General features: G+C 45.5%; 1 protein-coding gene across 1 annotated transcript; it reads right to left on the reverse strand.

Moving 5' to 3' along the window:
• Positions 1-14,570: 14,570 nt before the first annotated feature.
• LOC127330910 (uncharacterized) lies at positions 14,571-23,397 on the reverse strand. The gene is made up of 4 exons (XM_051356981.2): positions 23,206-23,397; positions 15,765-17,214; positions 15,599-15,682; positions 14,571-14,884 (listed from the first exon to the last, which is right to left on the reverse strand). The coding sequence occupies exons 2-4, from the start codon at positions 17,164-17,166 to the stop codon at positions 14,808-14,810; spliced, it is 1,563 nt and encodes a 520-aa protein (XP_051212941.1). The 5' UTR covers positions 17,167-17,214; positions 23,206-23,397; the 3' UTR covers positions 14,571-14,807.
• Between the last annotated feature and the right edge of the window lie 786 nt (positions 23,398-24,183).

Raw genomic sequence — 24,183 nt, forward strand, 5'->3', positions numbered from 1 at the left:
AATGCCGACTCATTTGGAAATGAGTGATGCATTGAGAAGCAAATGAATTACAAAATACATACGGTTCTGAGCATGTCATATCCGTTGACTAAAACCTCTCCCGTGAGCAAAACATGATAAAACACCAGAAGGCCAAGGTGTTATATCTTTACAAATGTAAACTAGATTATTGACTCTAGTGCAAGTGGGAGACTGTTGGAGATATGCCCAAGAGGCAATAATAAAAGTGGTTATTATATATCTTTATGTTTATGATAAATGTTTATACACCATGCTATAATTGTATTAACCGAAACATTGATACATGTGTGATATGTAAACAACAAAGAGTCCCTAGTATGCCTCTTAACTAGCTTGTTGATTAATGGATGATTAGTTTCATAATCATGAACATTGAATGTTATTAATAACAAGGTTATATCATTATATGAATGATGTAATGGACACACCCAATTAAAGCGTAGCATAAGATCACGTCATTAAGTTATTTGCTATAACCTTTCGATACATAGTTACCTAGTCCTTATGACCATGAGATCATATAAATCACTTATACTGGAAAGGTACTTTGATTACATCAAACGCCACTGCGTAAATGGGTGGTTATAAAGGTGGGATTAAGTATCCGGAAAGTATGAGTTGAGGCATATGGATCAACAGTGGGATTTGTCCATCCCGATGACGGATAGATATACTCTGGGCCCTCTCGGTGGAATGTCGTCTAATGTCTTGCAAGCATATGAATAATTTCATAAGAGACCACATACCACGGTACGAGTAAAGAGTACTTGTCAGGAGACGAGGTTAAACAAGGTATAGAGTGATACCGATGATCAAACCTCGGACAAGTAAAATATCGCGTGACAAAGGGAATTGGTATCGTATGTGAATGGTTCATTCGATCACTAAAGTCATCGTTGAATATGTGGGAGCCATTATGGATCTCCAGATTCCGCTATTGGTTATTGGTCGGAGAGAGTACTCAACCATGTCCGCATAGTTCACGAACCGTAGGGTGACACACTTAAGGTTTGATGTTGAAATGGTAGAACTTGAATATGGAATGGAGTTCGAAGATTTGTTCGAAGTCCCGGATGAGATCCCGGACATCACGAGGAGTTCCGGAATGGTCCGGAGAATAAGATTCATATATAGGAAGTCATTTTATAAGTTTGAAAATGATCCGGTGCATTTATGGAAGGTTCTAGAAGGTTCTAGAATATTCCGGAAGAAAGTCACTTTGGAAGGCGGAGTCCCGAAGGGACTCCACCACCATGGCCAGCCAACCCTAGGGGGTGGAGTCCCAGGTGGACTCCACCTAAGGTGGCCGGCCACCCCCTCCCAAGGGAAGGTGGGAATCCCACCTCTAGTGGGAGTCCTAGCTTGGGTAGGTTTCATGTCATATGGAAGGTTTTGGTTTGGGGTCTTGTTCGAAGACTTGTAGACCAACTCTTGGGTGTTCCACCTATATAATGAGGTCCAAGGGGAGGGGGCCGGCCACCCCAAACACCACAAGGTGGCCGCACCCCATAATGGCCGGCGCCCCCCTCTCCCAAACCCTAGCGGCCCTCTCTCCTCCACCACTTCCCGCACGCTTAGCGAAGCTCCGCCGGGTTTCTCCACCACTATCGCCACCACGCCGTCGTGCTGCCGGATTCAAGAGGAGCTACTACTTCCGCTGCCCGCTGGAACGGGGAGAAGGACGTCGTCTTCATCAACACCGAACGTGTGACCGAGTACGGAGGTGCTGCCCGATTGTGGCACCGTGATCAAGATCTTCTACGCGCTTTTGCAAGCGGCAAGTGATCGTCTACCGCAGCAACAAGACCTTACTCTTGTAGGCTTTGGAAATCTTCAAGGGTGAGTCTCGATCATCCCCTCGTTGCTCCCGTCTTCTAGATTACATCTTGGCTTGGATTGCGTTCTCGCGGTAGGAAATTTTTTGTTTTCTATGCAACGAATCCCTACAAGAAGGAATAGGTAAACTGACTCAACATAAAGTAAAAGAATGGCCCTTCACAGAGGGAAGCAGGGATTAAATCATGTGCTAGAGCTTTTTAAGTTTTGAAATCATATAGAGAGCATAAAAGTAAAATTTTGAGAGGTGTTTGTTGTTGTCAACGAATGGTAGTAGGCACTCTAACTACCTCATCAACCAGACTTTCAAGAGCGGCTCCCATGAAGGACGTTATCTCTACCAGCAAGGTAAATCATCCCTCTTCTCTTTTGTTTACACATGTATTTTAGTTTCATTATTTATAGATGACACTCCTTCCAACCTTTTGCTTACACAAGCCATGGCTAACCGAATCCTCGGGTGCCTTCCAACATTCACATACCATGAAGGAGTGTCTATTTGCAAAATTAAGTTGCTTACTGATGAATCAGAGCAAAACATGTGAAGAGAATTATTAATGCAAGTTAATTAATCAGGGCTGGGCACCCCATTGCCAGCTCTTTTTGCAAAATTATTGGATAAGCGGATGAGCCACTAGTCCATTGGTGAAAGTCTGTCAAGAGTAAATGACAAGGTTGAAAGATAAAACACCACATACTTCCTCATGAGCTATAAAACATTGACACAAATAAGGAGTAATAAAGTTTTGAATTGTTTAAAGGTAGCACATGAAGTATTTACTTGGAATGGCAGAAAAATACCATGTAGTAGGTAGGTATGGTGGACACAAATGGCATAGTATTTGGCTCAAGGATTTGGATGCACGAGAAGAATTCCTCTCAATACAAGGCTAGGATAGCAAGGTTGTTTGAAGCAAACTCAAGTATAAAACGGTGCAGCAAAACTTACATATGAACATATTGCAAGCATTATAAGACTTTATATTGTCTCCTTGTTGTTCAAACACCTTAACCAGAAAATATCTAGACTCTAGAGAAACTAATCATGCAAACCAAATTTTAACAAGCTCTATGTAGTTATTCATTAATGGGTACAAGGTACATGATGCAAGAGCTTAAACATGATCTATATGAGCACAACAATTGCCAAGTATCACATTATTCAAGACATTATACCATTTACCACATGCAGCATTTTTTGTTTCCAACCAAATAACAATGAACGAAGCGGTTTCAACCTTCGCCATGAACATTAAAAGCTAAGAACACATGTGTTCATATGAACCAGCGGAGCGTGTCTCTCTCCCACACAAGCATGATGGATCATATTTTATTCAAACAAAAAACAAAAACAAAAACAAACAGACGCTCCAAGTAAAGTACATAAGTTGTGACCGAATAAAAATATAGTTTCAAGAGAAGAAACCTGATAATTTGTCGATGAAGAAGGGGATGCCTTGGGCATCCCCAAGCTTAGATGCTTGAGTCTTCTTGAAATATGCAGGGATGAACCACGGGGGCATCCCCAAGCTTAGAATTTTCACTCTTCTTGATCATATTGTATCATCCTCCTCTCTTGACCCTTGAAAACTTCCTCCACACCAAACTCGAAACAAACTCATTAGAGGGTTAGTGCATAATCAAAAATTCACATATCCAGTGGTGACACAATCATTTTAAACACTTCTGGACATTTCTCAAAGCTACTTGAAGTTAATGGAACAAAGAAATCCATCCAACACAGCAAAAGGGGCAATGCGAAATAAAAGGCAGAATCTGTCAAAACAGAACAGTCCGTAAAGACGAATTTTAAAGAGGCACCAGACTTGCTCAGATGAAAATTCTCAAATTGAATGAAAGTTGCGTATATATCTGGGGATCACGCATGTAAATTGGCAGATTTTTCTGAGTTACCAGAGAATCATACCCAAATTTGTGACAGAAAGAAATCTGTTTCTGCGCAGTAATCCAAATCTAGTATCAACCCTACTATCAAAGACTTTACTTGGCACAACAATGCAATAAAATAAAGATAAGGAGAGGTTGTGTGAGTGCTCGAAGCTAATACTCCGGTCCCAGGTAAAAGTACTTTTCTGGCGCCATTGTGTGAGTGCTCGAAGCTATTTCCTTTAGATCCTGCAATTGCATCTTTTTGTTTCTTGTTAAACACTAGTAAGGCATAATGGAAAACATCTGTGAGCTTTTTGTACTATTTCCTGAGTCAAGACATGAATGGTTTAATGCGAAAATTAAAAAACCTATGGAATCTTATTTGCATGCTGGTAGTAATATTAGTATGAACGCTTTGAACACCATTGTTGATAATGATATAGAAAATTCTAAGCTTGGGGAGGTCGGTTTTGATGAGAATGATCTCTTTAGCCCTCCGGGTATTGAGGAGAAAGTTTATGTTGATTATGATATGCCTCCTATTTATGATGATTATAATGATACTGGTATTTTGGTGCCACCTACTATGGAGAGTAAATTTAATTATGATTATACTACGCCTCCTATATTTGATGATGAGAATAATAATGATAGCTACTTTGTTGAATTTGCTCCCACTACAACTAATAAAACTGATTATGCTTATGTGGAGAGTAATGATACTTTTATGCATGTGAATAAGAATGCTTTATGTGATACTTATATTGTTGAGTTTGTTCATGATGCCACTGGAAATTATTATGAGAGAGGAAAATATGGTTGTAGAAATTTTCATGTTATTAAAACACCTCTCTATATGCTGAAAATCTTGAAGTTGCGCTTGTCTAGTTTTCCTATGCTTGTTGCATTATGCGTACATGACTTGTTTATTTACAAGATTCCTTTTCATAGAAAGTGGGTTAGGCTTAAATTTGTTTTGAATTTGCTTCTTGATGCTCTCTTTTGCTTCAACTCTTAGTTGCGATCTATGGCGCGCATGTGAGACACCCGCGCGTTCAGCGCGACCAGATGGTCATAGGGGGTCCATGGCAAAAAATCACCGGGGTGTTGGCTCGATGAGCTACCATCAGTACTGTGGAGTATAAGAACAACTCCAAACCGGTCTACCGGATACACTCCATTCTTCATGGTTTATGGAGCAGAAGCGGTCATACCAACTGACATCATTCATGATTCACCGAGGGTATAGCTCTATACGGAGCAAGAGGTCAAAGAGGCCAGAAAAAATGATGTGGACTTGCTAGAAGAAGCAAGAGAGCTGGCTTTGGCAAGAACAGCCATTTACCAGCAAAACCTCAGACGCTATCATAGCCGGAAGGTTAACCCGAGAGTTTTCCGGGAAGGAGATCTGGTGCTACGCCTAGTGCAGCGCACTGAAGGCCGGCATAAGCTCTTACCACCATGGGAAGGTCCCTTCATTGTAAGCAAGGTGCTTCACAATGATGCATACTACTTGATCGATGCACAGGAGTGGAAAAAAGGAAAGGCGGACAGGTCCGGAGAGGAAAGCAAGCGTCCATGGAACGTAGCTCTGTCGCGTCCTTTCTACTCTTGAAGTTGTGGTGACCAAACAGCATGGCACAAGTAAATCTTCAGACAGGTAGATAGTCAGGCAGCGGGGGCTTCAGGAGGGGCATCGCCAGCACCAGCGTCGCCCAGAGGCTCCTCCTCGGCTTCATCCTCCTCCTCGTCGAGATAATCTTTGACGTCAGGAGGGGGAGGGATGAAGGTGCGCATGTCGGCGTACTCCGCGATATGGTACGCGCGATCCTGCCGCTTAGCGGTGAGAATCGGGTCCAGATCGGTTTCCGCGCCTTCGCGCACTCCGGTGAGGGCATCCAGGTTCAGCTCCGGTTACCAGGAGCAAGCAACGCGGAGGGCAGAGTCTGCTCCGGCGCGGGCAGCAGAGCACTGCCACTCACGGATCCTCTTGCCGACGCCCTTGAGACGGTCGCTGATGAGTGAGAAAGTATCCGGCACCTCCTCGCCAGGCCATGTGTCAGATAAGTTGCGATCTGACACATCCTCTACATCAGGAATGTCAGATAAGTTGCGATCTATGGCGCGCATGTGAGACACCCGCGCGTTCAGCGCGACCAGATGGTCATAGGGGGTCCATGGCACGGCAAGATTCGCTTGGCCCTGGGCAGTGCGGCGCTCGTCAACTTTCTTGACAGCATACTTCTGAGAATCCGGAAAGAGGCCTGTGCAAAGAAAGAAAAAGGCTAAGGAGAGGAATCCGAAAGAAAATACAACCGGAAGGAAAGATACCAAAAAGAAAATGTGATCGGAAGAAAAAAGGCTTATGTGCAGTAGTCAGAAAGCGCAAAGGGAAAGGACTTACGATAGGCAAGTGTGTCGGTTTGCAACACTAGCCTGTTGCACTCCTTCTGCTCCTCCTCCAGCCGCGCAGCTTTCCCCTCGGCAGCCTTCTGGGCTTTGGCCAGCTCCTCCAGCTCAGCTAGCAACACCGAGTTGGCGTTGCCGGCATCTTCAAGAGCTTCATTCATCTTGGCCGCTGCATCAGTGTCGGCAGCTTTGAGGGCCTTAGCATGATCAAGCCCCAGCTGGATGAGCTGGGACTTGAGCTCCTGGTAGCTGGTCTTCTGGACGCTCAGCTCCTCCTGATGCCGCCGGATGAGCTGGTCCTTCTCCCCTGCAACCCAGAAAAGAAGGTGTTAACAAGATTGTGCTGGTAAAGATGAAAAGAAAACCAAGTTAACAGGAGAAAGGAAAAAATTGTACGTTGGGCGGCAGCGAGCTACTCCTTGAGAGCCTCAATGGAAGCCTCCGGGATCACTGTTAAGCAAAAGTTATAAATGTTAGAAGGAAAAAAGGTTTCCGGTAAAAAGATGCCGGTGGTACAAAAAATTACCTTGGCGCTTGTCATGTGCCTCAGCGAGGTCCCGGTGTTCCCATAGGAGCTCCTCAAAGAGGGCCTTCCGAGCGTCAGCCGTGAGCTATTCAAGAAAAAGAGGTTAGCTAAGTTTTGCGCTAAGAACAAGGTTCTTAACCCGAAACTCGGGGACTGGCAGTGCTAGTTTCGCGCGTTTTAAGCTAAGTTTTGCGCTAAGAACAAGGTTCTTAACCCGAAACTCGGGGACTGGCAGTGCTAGTTTCGCGCGTTTTAAGCTCAGTTTTGCCCTAAGAACAAAGTTCTTAACCCAAAACTCGGGGACTGGCAGTGCCGGTTTCACGCTAAGTTTTTAAGTTAATGTTTTGTGCTAAAAGCTGCGCTCTCACCACAAAACTCGGGGACTGGGAAGATAGACAAGAGAGAAACCGGCATGAAACTAAAGAAAAGATAGAAAAAATCCGGAAGCAAGGAAACCGGTAAAAGTTGAAAAGAGTTAGTAAAGCGTACCATCAAATTGTTCGTGGCATCGTACCACGCGCTGTCAAGCTCCTTCACGGCGCTGCGAAGCTGCATGAAGTGCTCCTCGGAAGACCGGTCCCCAACAGGGTCAGGCGCCGGCAGCCTGTCCTTGCCCAAACCGCGGGTCGCCGGAGTCATATCTGCGGCGTTCCACTTCTGGGCGTAGGGCAGAAGATGCCCCAGGTCCCGGCCCCCGCGCTCGGAACTCGGTGATACGGCCAAGCAGGCCGGTGGCCTTCGTGGCGGTATCCCCGGCGGCCTTGGAGACGTGCAGCACCGGGTGCTGGCCGCCGGAAGGCGCTGGAGGCCGTCGCCTTCCCCTTGATGAGCTTGGAGATCTTGGGCGGCGGCGCAGTTGGAGCAGCCCTGGAGGGCTTGGTGCGAGGAGCATCTGGAGGTGGCATTAGAATGGTTCGTGGAGAAGGGGGAGCGCTAGGCGCGTCACCCGGGTTGGAACCTTCCGGCGCGGAAGTTTCCGGCGCGGAAGTTGTCTTCTTTTCGAGGACGGGAGGAGCCGAAGGCTCCGCCCGCCCGGTAGCTTTTTCCTCGGCGCCGATGTTGCTGGCGCCGGTATCCTGGTTCTCTGGGAGGAAGGAAAGATCCTCCTCCGTGCGGTGATCTGATGATGAAGGGGCCGCACGCCCCGAACTTGTTGTGCCCCCCGAAAGGGAGGCAGAGAAGAGCGGCACCAGATGGTGCCGGGCTTGAGCGAGGAAGAGGGGTTGAGGTCCTTGCGGAACCTTCAGAGCCCGATGGCCTTGAGCCAAGCTTGAGCGCGGGGCTGAGAGAAAGAAAGAAAGTTAGCTGGAGAAAAGCAACCGGAAAAAGAACTTGGCAAAAAGAGGCAAGAAAGTAAGAAACTTACCCGGAGGCAGTCGGCATCTGCTTGCGCCCATAGCGGCGCACGCCCACTTCCTTCTCCCCCAAGGGCTCAGTCCGGAAGCGCTTGGAGGGAGGGGCCTGGCTGGAACCGGCGTCAGATGCCGGCAGCTTGTTCTTTTGGCCCTGGGCCATGAGTTTGTCCACAAACTCATGGCCGGCCTCAGCGCGCAAGGGCGGCGCGTGCTCGTGGATCTATAAGTTAAACATAGCTAAGAAAAAATTCGCAAGAAAGCAATAACGGAGAAGTATGAGAAACCGGAAAAGAAAATACCTCAAGCATGGACAGGTCATCGGAGGACCCGGTTGGCTTCGGTGGAGACCGGCCAAGGCGCGCAGCCGGAGTCTTGCCCATCTTCAGGTCCTTCCAACGAATGTAGGGATCTGGGTCGAAGGAGTCAAGGGCGCGCTTCACGCAGATCCCACGCCGCTCTGCTTGGATGAGGGGGAAGCGGTCCTTGGCCTGAAACACGAAAAAAGAGGGTTAACAAGAGCAAAAAGTTACCGGCAAAACTAACCCCAATTGCGTAATCTCTTACTTCTTGGGTCGGAGGGTTAGTAGTGCTGAGGGGAAGGAGGCCCCATTCCCATTCAAACGGCATAGCAGTTTGGCAGATCTGCTTAGCCTTGCGGACGACATCCTTCTTGCTAAGGGGACGGCCTGTGATCTTGGTGGGATCGCCAGGACCGTACATCTCGCTCATCCTATGCACACGGCGCTTCAGAGGAAGCACCCGGCGCGAAATAAAGGTGCGGATGATATCATCCGAGCAGATGTTGGTCTCCTTCTTCAAAGAGGCCATGAAGCGTACCACCCGGTTGGTTTCGGCATGATCCGTCTTCGGGTTATAGCTCCAATTGGCTCTACTGGGAGGCCCCACTTGGAACGGCGGAAGATCGATGAGATTGGCGCGGCCATTGTTCTTCACATAGAAAAAAGTTCCTTGCCAGGCGCGGCAGGACTCGAGGCCGGCGAACTTAAAGAAAGTGCTCCCTTGGCGGGAGCCGACGATGCAAGACCCGCACTCCACAGGCGGCTTGGGTTTAGGAATTTCCTTGCCCTGAACGGAATTAATCCGCAGAGCAAAGAAGCGGGCAAACGTCTCACGAGTGGGACGAATGCCAATGTAGGCCTCCATGAAGGTGGCGAAGCAGGAAAGGTAAAAGATGGCATTGCCAGGAAGGTGGTGAGGTTGGAGTTCATAGAAATTTAAGAACTCCCGGAAAAAAGGAGAGGCAGGAAGGCCGAAGCCACGCTCAAAATGAGCAAGGAAAACAACATGTTCACCCGGCTGGGGCTCCGGTTCAATTTCGTCACCGGGAATCCGGCAGGTTACTCCTTCCGGAATCCTGCGGGACCGGTATAACCAATCGATCTCATATTCAGTAACATTGGAGCCCATCCAGGCTCCACGAGTGATGGGGGAGGGCTCTCCACCGGATGAATCGCTAGAGCTACTCGTTTCTAAGTGGCTACCGGATGCTTGGCTAAAGCTACCGGATTCTAGATGGCCACCGGACTCTTGACGGCTACCGGATCCCTGCTGATTGCCGGAATCGGTATCCATCGGATCTGAAGCTGTAGATTCGCCGGGAGATTGTCTACGACGGTTAACGGAGAGGGAAGAAGAAGAAGCAGAGGAAGATTCCTCGCCAGACATTGGTTGGGGAGGCGAAAAAACAGAAATCCCACACTTGAACCCCGCGCGAAGATCTACGAGTAAGAAGAAAATCAAAGAAAAAGAGGAAATAAGAACACCATCGACCCAAGATCTAGAAAGCAAGCAAATGGCAAGCAAAGTGAGATTGGCACTAACCTCGAGCGGCGCAGTCGCTGGGGAAGACGTTCGCCGGTGAAGGAGCGGACCTACAGTCGCCGACGAGCACCGTCGACGGCGAGGCGGAGAAGGACGCGAAGAAGCAAGAATGCAGCGGGCGCGACGAAGGTGCAGCGGAAGATTTCCGCACGACAAGGTCCGGCGGAAACGCGGCGTGAGTTCGCCTGGCGACGGAGCTCGAGCAAACGACGGCGGACGAAGAGCGGCGAAGGCGCAGAGGCGAGGAGCACTATGCGCGAAGGTTGGGGAATGCGAGAAGAGGAAGAAGAAAGGGCAGTTGTCCTTATAAAGAAGAGAGGAGGTGGGCCGAGAACCGCCAGGCCGCGGCGGTTCGCCTCGCGGCCCGCGACGGTTCGCACCACGGGCCGGCACGTGGCGAGGAAGTACACGCGAGAAGGTGAGAAGCCACACGGAGGCACACACAGGATCCAAAGTGGCTAGTGGGATCCGCAGTGGTGCATTTAATGAGCGCGCGGGAGTCGAAGCGAAGTGACAACTGACACTGGCGCGACAGTTAACAGTGCGCATGTCACTGACAGGCGCGGGGCCCGAAATATTCTCGACTTCACCGAGGAAAGAGTAAATGCGAATGATACCGGAGAAAAGAGATGCCGGGAGATGCCTTGCAAAGAGAGAGAAGACAAAAAAGGGCAAAGATGCCGGATCCAAGCTCAAAGCCGGAGAGATTAAACCGGTATCCTAAAAAGATGAAAACCTGGCATGGTCTGTAGGATAGAATCCGCCAGACTATACCAGCTTCGGGGACTAATGTTGGGGGGATAACCCCCGGTATGCCAAAGGCATGCCAAACCGGATGGTTTGAGCCATCGAGATACCGGTTTAATATTCTTACCGGAAACAAAGGTAGGAGTTTGGGCTAAGTGAAGCTGAGCCGGTATCCCCAAGGGGGTATGCCGGAACCCGGTAAAGAAGATACCGGAGAGAAGGGCCTGTCGGCAGATCGGTCAAAGATTCTCTTCGAGCAAGAAGACCAGGATGAGCTAATCAAAGCGGCTTTTAACAGAGCCCTGGCGCCAAAGAGAGAGATGACGCTGAAAGAAGCCGGAGGACGTCAGCGTCCCTGATTAAAGAAGACTCCGGCGTCATCTGTGATTAAAGTAGCTTTGTAAAGTAGTTTGTCCAGTCAAAGATGCCATTAGGGTTTCTTGTTCTGTAAGCCACCCTCTCCCCTATATAAGGAGAGGGGGTACTGCCTCATATAGGCGCGTGTCCACAGAGGAGATTAGACGATAGAACTTGTATTCAGGCAATTGTAACCATGTTGAGATCAATGAAGCAAGCGATCTAGTGAAGAGTTCTTCCTCTTGTCTCTCTTCTTGCATACCGGCCTTTGGTTGTGTTCTTGAGGAAAGCATCCAGAAGTTCATCCCATCTAGTCACAAACCCTCCCCCGAATCCTCTAGCGTCCATTCGGCCCCAATCTAAGCCATCCTATGGCATCTGCTCGTTCGCCACGACGACAGAACCATGGCCAGTCACCACCCGCATTTTGTTAATATGGTGGTGGTGGTGGTGTGTGTGTGCGGGTGGCGGGGGGGTCTTAAGGTGAAGTTCACAGTTTCGCAGTGGCGAAGCTAGCCGACCCTGGAAAAAATGCAAAGACAACAAGCTAAGTAGCATTTGCGCATGAAAAGCATCGGTGAAGCTATCAAGTTTTGCTACACGTTACGTGAAATTCCTAGCCTGAGCCCGGGCGGCTGGGCCGGGAGGTGGCTCCGCCACTGGATGCAGCTTACTATGTTAGGGTGGTCGAGCAGTGTAATTGTTCGTAGAAATATTTATTTTTCTTCAACAATATAGAAGTTATGTGGAAAATTATTCACCCGATGGATTGCCACGTGCAAATTATCCAACAAAAGTTTAGCTGTATGTAATTTGTTCATGCATGTACCCCATGTGAACCAATATGTGTGATTGTGATGGACCATGCAAACATGCATTGCAATCCTTGCATGTGCACAGAACTGGTGGGTAACATGCGATGGACTTCCCCTCCCCAGCCTATCGATCATGTTGAAACGTTACCGAGACTGGATCCGTGCAAGTTAGGCCTTGCACCATGGAAAATACATGTGGAGAGAACGTGTCATGTCACGTCCACAAACTAGTATGTGCTTAATACATGCATCCATGCTTTCTTTTTCGAAAGTGGCTCATGTTTGTGTGGTCTATATATAGTTACCATACGTACCCATTTATATGGCTGAATATGAATCGTCATGAAATACTGGAGATGCATCACATATATAGCCATTGCTGCCGGATTTGGTTCTCTTGTAGTTAAGTCGATGTTTGTACAAAAACCAGTAGCTTGCTACTGATTGCTGGGAGGTCCCTAGCTATCACGCAACGTACTGTTGCTATCTTCCATAGTCACTTGTGATATTTCTGAAAAATATATGTGTTGGCACTATTCGACAAAACAACTCTGGGATTCTTGATTTGGTCATTTTCTTGGAAATACAAACACCCAGATAGCTGGATATCTTTGTAGTTTCAATGCTAAGCATCGCCATACACATCTACATCATATTCTTGCGGTGAGCCGGCGCCATGGGCGGGCCCCGATCTGGGTCTGCTAGGGCCGTGCGGGCCACGGGCGCGGTGGCGGCGTGGTGCTGGCCTGGCCCTGGGCCGGGAGGGCTTCGCGGCGGCGGCCTTGGGTTGGCCACGATGTTGCTGCAAGAGGACTGCTTTGGCGGCGAGGTTGCTGCGGGACGTCCGCGGCGGGTCTGCTTGGCGTCGCGGTGAGCCGTGGATGCAGGCCAGGGGCGGTGGCGCTCGATGGTGGTGGTGTGCCTAGAGGAGGAGCTGGGTGAGGAGCGCGACGGGACGGCGGCCCCGGAATCCTCGGCGGTGCGGCGGCTGCGGTGGCCGCGTGGGCGGCGCGGCGGCCGGATCTTGGAGCTCTTGTCTGCGGGCTTCGGCGTTCGTCTTCGAGCTCGGCGTTGGTGTTGGTCGGCGTCCCCTCTATGTGGCGTTCCGGCGGTGCCCGCGGTGCTCTTCGACGGTGCTCCGTTGGCTACAGGCGCGTTGCTCCGGGGGTCGCGATATGGCGGATGCAGGTGGTGGTCAGTGCCGGTCCTTGTTGGGCGGGTGCGAGTTTTTGAGACTCTTGCTGGGCGAAAGCTTTGTCTTGGCGGCCGGCCAGGACCGACGACGGTGACGCCCGTGGGCGCCACATCCTTTTTGAAGGCGTCGTCGAAGTGGGTGTCTCATGATCTCCGCCCGGGCTCTCCGGGGGAAACCCTAGATTCCTCGCGGGATCGGGCGTGGGCCGTTGTGTCGCTTTGCCTCTTGGGGCCTCGCTTTGGATGTCCACCGGACAGAGGGGCTTGTGCAGTGTTTTGGTGGTTCGGTGGAGGCGGGTTCGTCTTCGGCCAGGCGGGGCGCGGCCTTGGGGCCGGCGTGGTAGTTGGAGCGGTGGCTCCGGTCTTTCGCCTCCGCCTGTTGCGTTGAGGTGTGGTGTCGACCTGGTTGGTCGTCGACCCGTGTGGAGCGCAGCCTCGGGGCTGGTGTGTGGTGTCGTGTTGTACGGTTTTTCGGCCAGTTTTCCTCATAAACTGGCCAACTCTTTTCTCCTATATCAATGAAAGGCAAAACTTTTGCCCCGTTTCAAAAAAAAAAAAAAACATCATATTCTTGCTAGATAGTAGTACTGCACAACTTGTGAAATAATTCATGAAAATTATGTTGTAGCCATTAACGTTATACGTACATACAAGCATATTTTTAGATTATATCTGGGCTGAAAAGTTCTGATTCAGCTAACCCATAATTTCGTCAACTATCTTGTCACTTTCTTCATAAATTCCAATCCCTCGATTTCTTGGTGGGTGATGTTCCCCACCTGATTATGCTGACTTCTTGAAACATCGATCTAGCCAGTTGTTGACTCACGTTTTGCATCCATGAGCTAGGTCTGAGAGTTTCCGTGCACCTCGGTCATGATCAACGAGGTTGCTTTCCACCATTTTGTATGGTAAATTCAAGATGGCTAATAACCGCAAGAAAAACACAGATCCATGACTTGCGTGATCCATGAAGTGAAATGAAATGTCAGGCTGTTTATGTGTCGGTGTGTGGCTTTCATCCTTGTCCGGCCCATCAGCCCATGTGACCACAAGACATAGCCTTATCTTGCTGCCTAAATATGTAGCTAGGTCAAGAGTGCATGGTGTCATGGACCCATGGTGACATCATTTATTGGTGCATGTCATTTTCTAGATTGCAGAAACATTTCCCAGGAAATGGCAAACTCAGTCATGCATTGATGCTCTTGTCAGAAAATCCAATCAAACCAAGTTTTTTTAGCACAAGAAAAATAAACTCCAATATAACTGCAGTTATGGCTGTAGACGTGCAAGTTATATTCAAGCAAAAAAAAAAAACACAGCTGGTCCAAAAATTCAGTTATGTGCATAAAGTTGAGTTCACTCCCATTCAGCCCGTGATCACACGCTTACGGGCCAGGCTGACAAGTAGAAATTAACAATGATATCATGCATGTCAATTCCAACCAAAAGTAATGCAAAACAAAGTTATTTCCTACGTTCCATAATTCTTGTCTTGGTTTTATTTAAATTTAAAACAAATATCAATACCAGGAAATATCTACAAAAAAAAATGACATGAAAGGGTATAAACAGTTAGACCTTGACGAGTTACTCTTATAACTACATCATATTACAACAAACCCAGAGCACAAGGGCGAGCGAGTATGCAAGAGCAAAAGGAGAGAGGAAAAATGAACTGCATGGCAATGGATGGCCCTTTAACAGAAAAAGAGTTATTACAGGAGCAGAACATGTCCTTTCTGCAATTTATACATGAGCAAGTCCCTTTTCAGCTCTACAGTTTTTTCTCCGGGCGTCTCATTCCTGGCACTACCGCTGCTTTGACGAACCATTTGGAGGAGATTTCCCCAGAACATTCAAAGCCTTCATCCGGTGTAGCTCCTTACCTGCGACATAGTGTTAGTGCATGACACACGATGTGACTTCTTGAAATGGACTCGATAACAAAATTTCGCTATGGTAAATATATGACAAAGTGGGCCACAACAAAGATGATATTTAGATGGCAAATGCATGCCAAATAGATTCACACTGGATATCACTCGAGAATTCTAGCATTGAGATTGCAGTAAAGTGCACTCCGCATATGCTTATTCAAGTTTTGCAGCTTGTAGAAAACCCTTAGTGCTGACTGCTGACACACTAATACTGTAATTTGTGGCACTGAGATTCCAGGAAACTACATATATGCGAATCAAAGTGAAGGCATGTTTTTCAGCAGAGCGATTGCGCATCAGCTCAATGTTCAAATGATGGATCAAACGGCTACCTAGTTGGCATGCAAGGACATTAGATACATCTTACATCGTAGCTCTGGCACTTGTGAAAACCCTTAGTTCTGGTTATTGACATACTAATACTGTAATTTCAGAGTTGTCATTATATTTTGTGCTTAGCATAGGCCATAATGAGGTGTTAGGTTAGGCAATACAGTGTGCACACTGCACTGCAATAGACAAAGAATGAATGATCTACAGTGCATCAGATGCTACAGATAGCAACAAAGTTACCACCATATCAAGCAATTTAAATTTTGTGGCAGAAATATGCAACATGAGAAACAGTCCAATAAAAGCAAAACATGGCAAGTGGTGTATCACCTTCCGCCACTAGGAGGTGTATTGCCCTTTTCTCCAGCTCAATTGCATGCATGCTTCGACCAGTCGCTGAGAGCGATCTAAGCACTATAATCAGGGGACCAAGTCAATAATGTGAGTGGGAAAATGCAATGTACAAGTAAACTATGGTGCCAGAAAAATGTCTTACTTCGCATGTAACCCTCCTGGGATGACCGATCACAGTTCTCCAAGTATGTCTGCAATCGATTATATCTCTCGCTCCAGTACGAATTTTGGTTGCTTGAGCTATGGATATCACCTTGAACGGCTGTACCAGGAGTAGCCGGTGGCTCATTAGCAGAAGCAACATCAGGCTCATATTCCTCAAGTATAGCATTTGCTTTTTCAGGAGATTCAGATGGTACTAGTCCTACAAATTTGGCAATGGGAGGCGCCATTTCAGATGGCACTAAACCCCCAGAATCAGCAACAGAAGGTCCCACTTGTGGCGTATTGACCTGATCATTAAGCACCTTTAGCTCCTCCTCTTTTGTTCCAGCTTCAGCAATAGCAGGTGCCACTTCTGGCTTATTGACCTGATCATGTTGCACTGTTTGCAGTTCCTCCTCTTTTATTCCAGATTCAACAATAGGAGGTGCCACTTCTGGCTGATTGACCTGGTCATGTTGCACCTTTTGCCACCCCTCCTCTTTTATTCCAGATTCAGCAATTAAAGGTTGCACTTCCAGTGCCACTTCTGGCTGATTGATCTGATCATGTTGCACCTTTTGTTGTCCCTCGTCCTTTATTCCAGATTCAGCAATTAGAGGTGGCACTTCCGGCTTATTGACCTGGTCATGTTGCACCATTTGCTGTTCCTCCAACTCATTTATTCCAGATTCAGTAGTAGGGGGTGGCATTTCTGGCTTACTGGCCTGATCATGTTGCACCTGATGTTCTTCTTGCTCTCGCCATTTCTCGCTTCCATTATCCTTCAACTCTTGAGAAGAGTTTATTTTACTATGTTCAGTTTCCATATTTTGCTGCTCCTCCAGCTCTTTTATTCCAGATTCAGCAGTAGGGGGTGGCATTTCTGGCTTACTGGCCTGATCATGTTGCACCTGCTGTTCTTCTTGCTCTTGCGGTTTCTCGCTTCCATTATCCTTTAACTCTTGAGAAGAGTTCATTGTACTATGTTCAGTTTCCTTATTTAGCTGTTCCTTCTGCTCTTTTATTTTCTCTATTCCTTTACCCTTCAACTCTTGAGTAGAATTATCTTTACTATGTTTGTTTTCCACATTTTTCAGGTCCTGCTGCTCTTTTGTTTTGTCTCTTCCATTACCCTTCAACTCCTGAGAGGAGCTAACTTTACTATGTTCAGACTCCACTTTTCGTCGTACATAAACATTATGATAAACAGGGCCTGAAGGAGCATCAGTATGCAGCCGTTTTGTACCCACAACCTTTACTGAATCTTCAGCAGGACCTTTATCCTTTGGCAGCAGAGAAGTGCCTTGAGACATATTTACGACGGTTGTACCTCTGTTTAGCAGCTCAGGCGATGATGCTATTTTCACCGAGAATGCTAATTGCTTGTCACTGGATGGCATGGCTCCTCCAAGAATTTTCTACATTATAATCATCAATGTTGATAGAACCTGCAATACATAAAATGCTTTCCATCAGTAAGATGAACATGGACCACAAAAAGATAATTAGCAAAAGAAACAACAACAACAATCAAAGCCTTTTTTCCAAGCAAGTTGGGGTAGGCTAGATATAAAACCCAGCAGAAATAAAAGGAAACCAAAACAAGGAGAAGGGGAAAAAACAGAGTAAACTAAGATTCCAGCATAGCAAAAGAAACAAATGTTCAAAAAATAGCAGGAAAAGAATAACAGTTCAGTGTTATTGTTCAGTGATGTAGCATCTGTGGTTCGGAGTTTAGACCTTTGTCTCTAGTTTATTGCAGCTTTACCAAATCAAAACAGGCATTTCGGCTGGACCTTCATGTTTGAAAAGAACGTGAGAAAACGCTGGATCGTTATATAGAACAATGCTCTACTATTTATTTGAAAGGAATTTGCTTGCATCTTGCTATCCACCAGTTCAGCGGAGACTCATCTGTCGAAGCGATACTGCAAATGTGCTTACTCTACTGTACGGGGAGCACCCAGACCTGCCATATCCATGGGTAGCGCATCAGTAGATTCTTGGCTGACTCTGGCCTTGTGAGCAAAGTGAGAAGGTAAAGTGCCTAGGGAGGCTGTGGCCCTCTAAGCAATCAGGGTTCCAGCAGAGATGCTCGAGGGCAGACCAAAGGAAGACCCTGCACTCCAGCAGAGCTAATGGGAAAAGTCTGCTCTTTAAGAAAAGAACTAAAATTTTTATAGCAATAATTTCCGTAAATGTTTGACACTGGTAGTGAACTAATAAAACAAACCACTAGATCTTCTACAGCTATCTTCCGAATCTGACTAAATAATCCCATGGTTTAAAATGGCGACTAAATTAACAGCCACTAGTAATGTAGCAGTAAAAAAATCCTAAGAAAAAAAAAGCAACTCTCCTGCAGCACAGCGGCCTGCATCATCATCCTCGTTGCCTCCTGTGCGACCAGGACTTCGAGAAGATGGCACACCTGCTCACGTCCTACCCCTTCCCGCGTCAGATATGGTACGAGACCCTGGTTTGGCTGCGGCTTCCCTGCCAGCCTCCCGACAGTGCAACCTCGCTGCTGGAATGGTCCACGTCAACCAAGTTCGCCACCCCCAAACCCATGTGCAAAGGTCTCGCCTCCGCGCCGCTCCTGATCCCTTGGATGCTCTGGAAACAGAGGAACGCCACGCTCAGCCCTCAACCTCCTCGCTAGGATCAAGGAGGATGCTGTGCTCTGGGCTCGGGCTGGCGCCTCTGGTCTCAGGGTCGTGCTGCCATCCATCTGGGATGTGCATTGATGTATCTGTTAGTTCGCATGTATAACCTCCTAGGAGGACTGTAACAGAACTTCTCTCTGTTCAATGAAATGATACACAAAGGCTTCTTTGCGTTTTCTTGAAAAAAAAAGGAAAAAAGCTAAATCATGCACCGCTTTACCCAAATAAGATCCCTTCAAAGCCATCCAAGTTCCAGATTATAGTAACAGAGAAAGTCTCATGACCAACATAGGAGGCTGGTAAGTACAAATAATGAGTAGTAGAACAGTAGTCTGGGTTTTTTTTTTTTTGAAGAAACAGTAGTTGGATTTAGAACAGGTCAATGATTGCTGTTTTCAAGCGCCCCTGATTGCTGTAGAAAGGTCAGCGAACATGACAAATTCACTTTGGTCTGGGCCAAACGTCTAAATGCACATTTTGCTTCTCAGCCAAGTAGATGTGCATTGGACTAGGGTTAACAATGATTAGCGGAAGAAACAATTTTGACCAGCAAAAAATATAAAAAGAAGAAATGTTTCTGGTGCTATAGTAACTGGCATTCGGCAAGAACTCTTCTTGAATCAGCAGATCGCTACAAACTAAAAATTCCGGACACTCATGTTTTAATGCTTAGTGTATATTCACTTATCAGCTCCTTCGAAGATGAATGACAAAGCAAACTGAAAATGTGATGCATGATCATCCCCATTGGACAACCTTTGAAACAACAGATCATTAGTCACTGCACATGCAGTTTCAATCAGGTGTTACAAATTTAAAAAAAAACTTTGAATATTATTATTTATAAAAAAATATTAGAAGCTACAAATCATGATCACACAAATGTACTTGCAAATACAGATCCTATGGTAGTATGGCAGCACCGTAGAGGCAGACTAACTATTGGTCAGACCTTACGTAGTTTGACTTCCAAACGCGCATGATAATGCAATCACATTGTTTAGAAATTAACCAAAAGCCAAAAGGATACAAACAACTCCAGCTAGAATCTAGTTCACATGTTTTATAAGATACTGTCCGTATACAAATATAGTTTTACTTCATTTCAAGCAACATAATAGATCAATCTTTTTCGCATAAGAAAACTAGAGAATATTGACTTCTATTAAGTAAAAACAAAATCAGACAGATCTAAGTATTGGTATTACGTCTAATAAAATAACTAATATAATAAATATTATATCTAATGAAAAATGAAAAAACCACATTTATAAATCTAGTGCAGACTGCAGTAAACTATGTAAAATTAATCATTGTGATTTTAATAACATAGAAATGTCATATTTTTTTATGTTGAAATTTCATATTGTATGAGTTTCAAGTATAAAGCATACGAGGTTATAAGCCAGCATATAACTTCATTAATTTTTGCCCATAAGCTGAGTTGTCCTTTATTTCAGAACAATAGCAAAACGGCAAAAGAAGGACCAAATGCGGTAGTACTAGAAATTTTAGGTCTCCAGTCTTCTCATGATTTCTTCTCTTCAATTGAAGGTACTTTCATGATATTCCCATACTAAGCAAAACATTATTTTACTTTTCTTGAGACATCAATGATGTATGCACAATTAATTACGTCCACTATAAATCACAGACCTAGTGGGAATCCCCATTTTCATCTAATTACCTACGACAAGTGCTACGAACAATCGCATAGATTCACGTCTACAACCAATTAGGTCAAAACATAAAATCAGATTATTGCATAACTGTTGAATGACAAAATGGGGATAGGAGGCGGGAAAGTTCCATCTTTTCTTTGAACTGGAATGATTTGATCATATCCCATCGACTCATCCCATATCCCTTGTGGCAGCTACCACAAAAAAATTTGCAGCTCATGCACATTCACAAACAATCATCAAAGGAGGGAAACACCAAGGAAGATTTTAATGATTAAATAGCTAATTCGACGCTGACATGGAACACATAGTGCTTTAAGAAAACTCATGATCTATTCTCTTGAATTTAAGATAATTTCTTGATATTCCCAAGCCAGGCATAACAAGAAATTACTTTTCTTGAAACATCAATACTGTACGCACAACGAATCACCTCCACTATAAATCACAGACCAAGCAGCTGTGTAAGTGTGAAATCACCATCTTTATTTAATTACCTAGGGCAGGTGCTACCAAAAATGGCCCATGTTCACAACCAGAAACAATTAGGTCAGCCCACAGAAGCAGACTATATCATATAATGATTGAACAATAAAATGGAGATGGCCAGGAAAATACCGTCTTTTTTTAACTTAACTGATAATATCATATCATACCACATAGACTCATCCCATCTCCCTTATGAAAGCTACCACCCCAAAAATGGCAGTCTCGTTCACATTCACAAGCAATTAAGTAAAGGCCGGCAAACACCAAGGATGATTGTAACAGTTGAATAGCTAATTTGACTCTGGCATGTATCACATGGTAAGGGACTTCAACAAATACTTCCTAGTTTGCATTTTGCAAGGGACTAAATCTGAGGTTAACCTAACTTCCCTCATTTACTTATCTCCATTAGCAGCTGATAATTCAATTAGCTCAATTCTAGGGTACCAGGCATAAAAGTAAACAAAGCTGGTAGTAATGTCTATTTGGCACTTGAAGAGATAGTGAAATGTATCTATACAATAAAAACCTAACAAAAACAGCATTATGCAGGAATTGTTGTTAAATCATCAAAAATCTAAGTATATCTCTTTGTAACTATGGAAACACTAATCTGCATTATGCAAACAATCTTGTTAAACTATTACATCGCTTCGACCTAAAAATATTCCAGACATTCATTTAATTCACGTATCAGTTCATTTAGACACAAATAGCATGTCCAAAATGACAACAGAAAACATGTTAACTGAAAAGGCAACGAATGAACACCTCCGCAGGACTAGCCTTTGAAATGATGGCTCATTAGTTACTGAGTAATGAGTCTATTCAATAATGATGTTGCAAATTAAAATCAAGCTTTACCGGTTAACATTTGTACAGTCCATTGTTAGTAGCTAGCTACAAATTATGATGACACAAAAGATCTTCAAATACAGTAAGGCAGTATGATACCACCTTAGTGTTACTGAACCATAAGTGTTTCAAATACAGTATGGTAATAAGTATAAAATCTAATCAAACTGACCAAATAAATCTTATCAAATGGAGCAGCCAGGTTTATATGTACATAGTGTAGACAGCAGTAAACTACGCAAAACTAATCATAGTAATCTTGTTAACACTGAACAGTGAGTTTTCTAGTCTTCATTTATGTTGAAATGCTATGTTGTCTGATTTCAAGTATAGAGCATAGCAGCTTAAATCTAGGCATCTAGCATAACAGAATCATAACCTCAGCAAAAAGATTACCCAAGCTGAGCTATCCTTTATATTATATGCTAATGATATGAAAAGCAGCACAGAAGGACCAAGTACAGTACTACTGTAACATGTGAGGTCTTCGGTCCTGTCATGACCTTTTCTCTTGAATTGAAGATCTTTTCATGATATTCCCAAACTAAGCATAACATTAAATTACTTTTCTCGAAACATCAGTGCTGCACGCGCAGTGAATTACCACTAGTATTGATAAACTAAAGTGTGATATAAGTGTGAAATCCCCATTTTCATATAATTACCTCTGCTCGGTGACCGAAAATGGTTTGCATCCACAAACAATTAGGCCAATACACGGAAACAGACTATCTCATAAACGATCAAGTAAAAAAATCAAGATAGGCAGGAAAATCCGGTCTTTTATGAACTGGACTGATCATTTCATATCTCATCGACTCACACCCAAATCCCTCACGGCAGCTACCGCCTAAAAAGGAAGCACATTCACAAACATCAAATAGGACAAATAGAAAGGCTGATTGTAATGATTGCATTGCTAATTTAATGCTGACATGGATCGCATGGCGCTTTAAGAAAACCTTCCTAGTTCCCAGGGGATTAAATCATGAATGATTGAACCATAAAATGGATATGAGAGGTAAAATCCCATCTTTTTAAAATGAGCTGATGATATCATACCCCATCATCTCATCCCATGTCCCTTATATCAGATACGCTATGATATCTCGTTCACATTCACAAACAATTAAGTGGGGTGATCAAATGTCAGCTACCACCCAAAATAGTAGTAGGTCGTTCAGATTCACAAGCAATCAATTCGGGTAATCATAGGGGGGAAACACCAGGGTCTTAATTATTTACTACCAAACTGGACGCTTACAACGATCACGTGGCGCTTCAATAAGAGAACTTTCGTAATGGAAACATTTACTTGTTCCATTAGCAGCTGAGAATTGAAGGGTCCAGTTCTAGGGAAATAAATAAAGCTAGGTACTAGTAATGTCGACTGGCGCTTGGAGAGAGATACTAGCAAATTGTGTTCACACAGTAAAACCTAACAAAAAAAAAGGCAAATTTTATCAGGTTGCTTTGGCGTCTAATAGAACCAGGGGGGACGGATGGATGCTGGGAGGCTAGGTCCTCGGTTCGCCCAAGGGATCAGCAGCTCGTACGAGATATTACACACTCAAAAGGATGCAAGCAAGCAAAGACCTCCGCAATTTCTACTCTTTTCCCCATAACCCCAATCCCTACTAGTACCAGCAGGAGCACGGGCAAATCGGTCGCGAGCCAGGGGGGGTTCAAATTCGGGGGGAATAGAGCCCACCATGAGCACAGCGCCTCGGAAGGAAGGAAGACTCACCCGAGATCGGAGGTGTGTGGGTGCCGCCGGTCCGGCCGTTGAGAAGTTCCCTCTCGCCTGCTCCCGTACTGGACCGAAGACGCGCGCGCGAGCGAGCGAGCGAGCGAGCTACGGTGGGTGGCCCGAGGGAGGCAGCGGAGGACGCCGGCGAGGTGGGGCGGAGGAGGGAGGGAGGGAGGTTGGAATGATTCGATTCGGGGAAGAGAAGGGATTTGGCGTTGATTTGGGGGAAAGGAATCCAACGGAAAACTCTCTGGAGCTGTGCCAGCCGTCCGATCGGGATGGTCGATGGATGGCCAATAGGGATGGTAACGGGGTCCGTCTTTATGTGTATAAAACATTTAAGATCAAAATTTTATAAGAAAATCATTTGAATTTGCCTTTCTAATGAAGAACCCGATCCCCGTCCTAAACATGATGTGGATGGATATGACAAAAATCTCCCCACTTACTAAATGAGGATGAGATGAGAAGCCATTCTCCGGTATGGAGCAGATCCGTTGCCAACCCTAGAAACGGATCTACTGGTGTAGAATATAAAAGGGGAGATAGGAATTAATAATTGGGAAAGTAATTGGAGGCTTTTAGGGAAGATGAGACCAACGAAGCGTCTCACGATTCACGAAGTGGATGGCTCGCTCGAAAGAACAATGGTTGGCGTGAGAAGATGACCTGGTGCATGTGTGACGTGGACCAATTAGAACCTTGCTGGCGTGGATAGCCTGCATGTTCAGAGAATTAAAGTAGTGGGAGTCTTCTATTAAGAGATAAAAGATACAATCCCTTTACCCCGTGATAAACATATACGTATTTTTTCGAGTAGGTAATTCTGAAACCAGTCAAACCATTAATTAGCTACCGCTGGCAACTCATCTTTTGCTGGATGCAGAAAATCAGCTATGGATTTTTGTCCTAAAAAGAGCTATGAATTTTTATAATTACCATGTCGTGTCAGCATGTCTTTTTAGGCCTGTTAGG

This window comes from Lolium perenne, chromosome 2, assembly GCF_019359855.2.
Source record: "Lolium perenne isolate Kyuss_39 chromosome 2, Kyuss_2.0, whole genome shotgun sequence".
Lineage (NCBI taxonomy): Eukaryota > Viridiplantae > Streptophyta > Magnoliopsida > Poales > Poaceae > Lolium > Lolium perenne.